Source organism: Ipomoea triloba, chromosome 5 (genome assembly GCF_003576645.1).
Source record: "Ipomoea triloba cultivar NCNSP0323 chromosome 5, ASM357664v1".
Classification (NCBI taxonomy): Eukaryota; Viridiplantae; Streptophyta; class Magnoliopsida; order Solanales; family Convolvulaceae; genus Ipomoea; species Ipomoea triloba.
The window spans coordinates 22,345,409-22,352,465 of NC_044920.1; the positions used below are offsets into that span (position 1 = coordinate 22,345,409).

The window sequence follows — 7,057 nt, forward strand, 5'->3', positions numbered from 1 at the left end:
TTCTAAATTATTTCATGATTTTTAAATCTTCTAAAACTTTGTTGTTTTCATAAAATATTTGCTACTCATAAGATCTTCTTGAAATTTAGCTAAATATGAGCCAACAATTTACAAAATAAATTTTCATAGCTCCTCTTTGTAAGTTAAACGCTTCTATCTCCCATCATCCATGTGGAAGTATTAAACGGGACACCAAGTGCTACTAGACCACAAAGTCTTTGGCTTTTATTATAATTATAAATATTAATATATGGATAGGCCCCTCCAAGTATGGGTCGTGCCCCTTGCTCAAGACCAATCCTGACTAAAAGTTGAATTTGCTAAAAAAAAATATATATATATAATTTTAACAAATAAAAAGTGAAATTCATTATGGCAACATATATACAGAATGATAGAAATTTATACATGGGGTATTTTAATATAGAAAATCATGAGTGCTTTAAAATAATTAATATGAATACACATTAATAGATTATTTCTTTCCTTTGATATACATTTAAAATTAAATAAGATAGTATATTTTCTATATTGATACTTTTGCAATCTTTTTTAGTCGAAATAATCAATGCTCTTACCACCGTGTTCAATCACCACTCATTTAGAATAGTTATAGAGGTGTCATCACATACATAGATGTATTCATATTAAATAAATTACCAACATGGCTCAAATTGTAAATCTAAAATTTTTAGGCACAAAAAGATTATGAGAGGAGAAAGTTTATAACTACCACTCAAAACTCAAATGTATGCGGTAAGTTAAGTCCATGTTGTAATATATATATATACTCTGTATTACCATCTTCGCCTTCGTCTGTACGTCCGCAACACTCTTTGCTACCCAACTTTAATGCTCTATAAATTACTAAATACTTCCGTGCCTTTAAATGTATCGCAAAAAAAAAAAAAAAATCAATGAAAAATACTTATGTAACTTTATACCCGATATTGTCACATAAAAAGTGTTCAATTAGGCCAAGGATCAAAGTCCTAAAAATGGTGGAGTATAATTTTTTTCTTATTTGGAAGTATAGGGTTGGTAAGTAAATATTTTATGAAGATTTGGAAAAATAAAAAAATAAAAAATTTACCTTTTTAAAGTTTCATTACACCAACTTTTTTGTCTTCATAATTGTAAGGTATAATTATATAATAGAGTCAATAATCCTAAAAAAAAAAAAAATTATATTATTCATACCTATAACACTCTTTAATTAATGAAAAAAAAAACTCTCTTTAAATTTTTTTTTTTAAACATCATAATTATTACTGAAATATACCTTAGATAAAGACTATTGTCACCTAAAAAACAAAGAATGAAAAGAAGTAAAGATCAATTGAAACTCACCCACATGAGCAACTTGTTGTTTACCTATATCAGATCACTTCACAAGTCTTTCTCAAATCTCTGAACCTCCCCTCCCCTCCCCTCCCCCACCCCCGACCTCCCCTGGGTAGGCGTAGGTTTCTATAAGTTGGATGATCTTTGGGTAGAAGAATCACACAAGCTTTAATTTGGTCTGCCATGGGGGGCTCTAATCGAAACAATAACCAATTCTACTACACCCCAACATCTAAACCCAATTCCACAAACCCAAACTTTTCTTCATTAAAAGGAACCAAACTTGCTTACTTGACCCTCGTCGCTCTCCTCTGCGTCCTCTCCTATCTTGTTGGTTCTTGGAATAGCGGCGGCGGTACAGCCGCCGCTTCCTCTATGTCCGCCGTCATCGCCGCCGCCGTCCCATGCATATTTCAGAAAAACGCCACGGCCGAATCCCGGCCGTTGGACTTCGCCACCCACCACGCCACCGACGCGGGCGGCGGCGTGGGCTCGCCGGAGGACGACGCCGTGAAAGTGTACCCGCCCTGCGACGTCAAGTACAGCGAGTACACCCCGTGTGAGGATCCGCAACGGTCGTTGAGTTTTAGCCGAGACCGTTTGATTTACCGGGAAAGGCATTGCCCGGAGAAGAAGGAAGTGTTGAAGTGCCGGATTCCGGCTCCGTTCGGGTACAAGAATCCGTTCGTGTGGCCGGCGAGCCGGGATCTGGCGTGGTACGCCAACGTGCCGCACAAGGAGTTGACGGTCGAGAAGGCGGTCCAGAATTGGATCCGGTTCGAGGGCAACCGGTTCAAGTTCCCCGGCGGCGGGACTATGTTCCCCAACGGCGCCGATGCCTACATTGATGATATCGGAGAGCTCATTAACCTGAAAGATGGATCCATTAGGACCGCCATTGATACCGGCTGCGGGGTAATGATTATTCTTTTCTTCTTTTTTAAGTATTTTCTTCTTGCAACATATTATTTGTTCTATACTTTCTTAAATTACTTTTTCAGCCTCCCCCAGAATAACATAGAGATATCTATCATATCGTTGGGCTTACTCTTCCTCAATACTTAGTTCCCAAATTTTATCATGAATTGTGTCGAAATATTTAGCTACATTATTAAATAAATTTGAAATGGGCAATAATTTTTCAAATCAATATATATAATGAAAAACAAAACATTTTGATTTTAATGCATATATACGCATTGATATGATGCATGGTAGTTTTTGCCTAGCACTCATTTTTAGGAAACGTTTGCTTAGTTAGCTTGGCCCCACTGTTTTTGTAATTTTATCAGTGTATGAGAAGATTAAAAATGAAAAAGAGACGAAATTAAGGGTTTTAAAGTACATTTTGATTTTTGAAGGTTGCTAGCTGGGGAGCATATCTAATGTCAAGAAACATTGTTGCGATGTCGTTTGCGCCAAGGGATACTCATGAAGCACAAGTCCAGTTTGCTCTTGAGAGAGGAGTCCCCGCACTAATCGGAGTAATTGCCTCTAAAAGGCTTCCATACCCCTCAAGAGCCTTTGACATGGCTCACTGCTCAAGGTGCCTCATTCCTTGGGGTCAATATGGTGCGTGTCTAAATTTCAAATCTCTTCAAAATATAAAATTACAAATCACAAAATATTTTAGTTAATTTGGTTAATAAGTTGGTCAGATTGTTTCTGCCAAAGGTAATTAAGATTAAGATAGCGACTGTAAAAATAACAGGTCACATAGTATTCGGTGGTGTGTCACGTGGCCCTTGAAAATTAGAAGGACCTAGCAAAACTTTGGGCGCAAGCCCGAGTGGAGCTAGGGTATGTGCAAATCTTATAGGGTGGTTGAGAACTTTGAAAGATGAAGAGCAATTTATTGCCCTTTTTTATTTTAGTTGGTCGGTTGATCTTTGTAGCCTTTTGTTAGTTAGATTCACAATGACAGATTTATCAATAGACACCTTTAAAATAGGGATGGCCCTCACAAAAAAATACAAATCACATTGCTGATAATTTAATGATTATTTATTTGTGCAGATGGATCGTATTTGATTGAAGTTGATCGAGTCCTACGGCCAGGCGGATTTTGGATCCTGTCGGGGCCGCCGATCAGGTGGCGGAAATACTGGCAAGGGTGGGACAGAACCAAAGAAGACCTGAACGCCGAGCAGACTCAGATTGAGGAAGTTGCGAAGAGACTTTGCTGGAAAAAATTCGTTGAAAAGGACAATATTGCTATTTGGCAAAAGCCCTTCAACCACCTTGAGTGCAAGGAGCACCGGACAACATCGAAGAATCCACCCATGTGCCCCGCCGGTGATCCAGATAAAGCCTGGTGAGAATTGAATTAAATGCAACCCCATATATACATAATCTTTGTTATAGCTTAACAAAAGTTATATGGTTTACTTTAATTTGCTCCAAAACAATGTTTTTTTCAGTAAATGTTTTTAGTTTTTGAACAGTAAGTTTTGAGTTTTTGAACAATTAAACTTTGAGTTTATGAACATATAGTGTTTAGTTTCTAGACATTAAGCCTTTTCGTTTATGAACCTATTAGGTCTAGTTTCTGAACATTAAGCTTTGATCGAGTTTCTAAACATATATAAAACATGTTATAAAATTGTAACGGATTGAATGTTGTCCATCCTTAACCAAAGGTCAAGGGTTCGATCTTTAGCTTTGGATATGAAGCAACTTTAAATCTTTAGGCCAGTTGTCCTATCCAATAGAGGTGCCTACAGTTCAGCCATGAGATTAGGCAATTTTAAATCTTTAGGCCAGCTGTCCCACCTAATAGAGGTGTCTACAATTCAGTCATAAGATTAATCATTATGTTCGATATAGTAGAAACCCTGGGTTACACTAATGTTGTAGTTTTTCATTTATGAACATTACATTTTGAGTTTATGAACATATAGTATCTAGTTTTAAACATTAGTCTTTGAATTTTTGAATATATAGTGTCTAGTTTCTTAACATTAATCTTAGTTAATGAATATATAGTATCTATGTTTTTGAATGGAAAAAAATACGTAAACTTTGGCAAAACAACTTTGTTTCGGACTAGGTCCACTTTGCACGGTGGACACGTCTCCATGATATAATTTGCGATGGTTTAATTTATGGTAGTCTTAAATGATTTAAGGTACACGGATTTGCAAACATGTTTAACTCCGTTGCCTGAAGTTTCCGGCGGGGAGGAGGTGGCTGGAGGGAAGCTAGAGAAGTGGCCGGAGAGGCTACATGCAATCCCGCCTAGGATTGCTACCGGAACAATTGAGGGAGTTAATTCTGAGATTTTCAAGCAGGATTCGCAACTATGGAATAAAAGGGTTTCATATTACAAGAATGTGAATGGGCAACTGGGGAGTGCTGGGAGGTATAGAAATTTGTTGGACATGAATGCTTTCTTGGGAGGATTTGCTGCCAGCTTGATTGATCAACCACTTTGGGTAATGAATGTTGTCCCTGTCGAGGCTAAGGTTAATACACTTGGTGTTATTTATGAACGTGGGTTGATTGGAACATACCAGAGCTGGTAATGTGGTTTATTTTATTCTTTGGATAGTTTTATTGTTGAATTAATTGTGTTTAAGTGTTACTAAAGTAGTATACTTAACATGTGGTTGAATCTATGTACGTGTAGGTGTGAAGCAATGTCAACTTACCCTAGAACATATGATCTCATTCATGCTGACTCAATATTCACTCTCTACAAGGATAGGTATGTTGTTAATTACTTTTTAATAACTCTTTTTTTCACCTTAAGGTTTCAATAGAGGCTTTCGGGTTGATTGCTTTTTTTTCTTTCTTTCTTTTTTGAGTTACGAGAAAAAGTTCGCAGTTACTATCTGATGGTATATACGGGATAAACTCCAACTAGCTTAGGTTAACCATAATTGATCAACTCAAACCAAAAAAGTTAATACTCCAACTAGCTTAGGCTAACCATAGTTGATCAACTCAAACCAAGAAAGCCAATAGGTGATTCTTGCTGAGAATGAAACTTGTAACATTATGGTTATCAAATCAACTTTCTGAACAGTTTTAGTTGTCCCAAACTTTTTGAATGAATTTTTGGCTAATATGGAAGTAAGGGAACATCATATGGCAAGGAGAGAGCACTCAAGTTCTTCTAAAAGAATTAAGTTTTTTTTTTTTGAAAAAAAAAAAAGAAAAGAAAAGAGGATCACTCTACTTTTTAATGTTATTAATTTTTATTTCTTTTATTTAAAACTTGGGTCCACAAAAATCCCCCAACAATATATTTTGCATCTCGAATTGTATTCCCGCGAAAGGCATGTGAAAGTTTCAAAATGAATCCTCCGAATCTTTGAATGTCAACTTCTAATTATTATTTCTTAACTCTGAATAATAACTTGTAGTTATTAATTTCTTAATTCAAAAGTAAGTTATGTATTTGAAGGTGATATTCTTATTTGGGATTTACATAATTAAATAGGTAAGTAAAACTTTTGAATTGATTTAAACTAGAGTTTTGAGCAATAATAAGTTGGGTTATTGGCTTTGCAGGTGTGAAATGGAGGATATAATGCTAGAAATGGATAGGATATTAAGGCCAGAGGGTAGTGTGATAATCAGAGAAGATGTGGACTTATTAAACAAAGTGAAGAGGATTGCAGATGGGTTGAAGTGGGAGAGTCGAATAGTTGACCATGAAGATGGCCCACTTGTGAGGGAGAAGCTTCTTTTTGCAGTGAAATCCTACTGGACAGCCCCAGCTGCCTCTACTCAATGAGGATCTTATAATTATATAATTGTTTTTTAGTCTTCACATTTGTAATTTGAATTTTCTTAGTTTGATTCTTTGCAAGTTGTCTGAAATTAAGGCCCTTCAAGTATTCAAGTAGATGATATAGCTACATTTATCTTTGTATCAGAAGTGTAATTATATTTGTAATATCATAAACTTTTATATATCACATGTCTGTATTGATGAAAATAATAGCTTAATTTTTATTCCTTTCTTTTTATTATTTTAATAAAATTTTAGAAAATCAAATTTATTAACGAAAAAAATCAAACCTAGCCCGACAAAAATCTCTTATGGGGTTGTCTAATATTTTAATTTAAACTCTTTTTTTTAAATTATTATATAAGTACAAATATAAAATAAAAATACAATATTTTTTTGTCAACATATAGTGCATACAAATTTAACAAAGAAAAAATATAATTCAAAATTTAATGTAAAAGTGATTTTTTTTGGCATATTTATATACAAAATTAATCACCAAAATTTCGATGTCAACTACTTCTAATTTTTTTTTTCAATTGCAATTAAAACTAATTTATGAATTCTAAAAACATAATTATCAAGTATAAAAATAATGTATTCCGTATTATAAATAAAATATTTTTGTTTTAAATCGGATGTCAAAAATTGAAGGTCCTATGTAGTCGCCCTGGCCGCAAATGGCTAGGACCGACCCTACATTCAAGCTAAGCTCTACTTATCTAGTTATCTATATGGAACTTGTTTTACCATTTGGTTGAATGCATAAGTTTTGGTTTATTATTAACCCTAAGGTAAAGCTTTATAATACCTTGAGTGGGTGGTTTCTAAGAGGATTTGAAAAGATTTTACATTCAATGTTTTGGAGGTTTGCACATGATGTAGTGGTTGGGGCTCGGTTGGGTGTCTAGCTAGTAGCCATGACCCAACCATGCAATAGCAATACTGGGTTAGACTTTCTTGAGGGCAACGATT

The 7,057-nt window shown here is 35.1% G+C and overlaps 1 protein-coding gene across 1 annotated transcript; it reads left to right on the forward strand.

Moving 5' to 3' along the window:
* Positions 1 to 1,472: 1,472 nt before the first annotated feature.
* LOC116018875 (probable methyltransferase PMT15) lies at positions 1,473 to 6,289 on the forward strand. The gene is made up of 6 exons (XM_031258894.1): positions 1,473 to 2,259; positions 2,706 to 2,916; positions 3,361 to 3,658; positions 4,472 to 4,864; positions 4,973 to 5,050; positions 5,860 to 6,289. The coding sequence occupies exons 1-6, from the start codon at positions 1,528 to 1,530 to the stop codon at positions 6,083 to 6,085; spliced, it is 1,938 nt and encodes a 645-aa protein (XP_031114754.1). The 5' UTR covers positions 1,473 to 1,527; the 3' UTR covers positions 6,086 to 6,289.
* Positions 6,290 to 7,057: the final 768 nt, after the last annotated feature.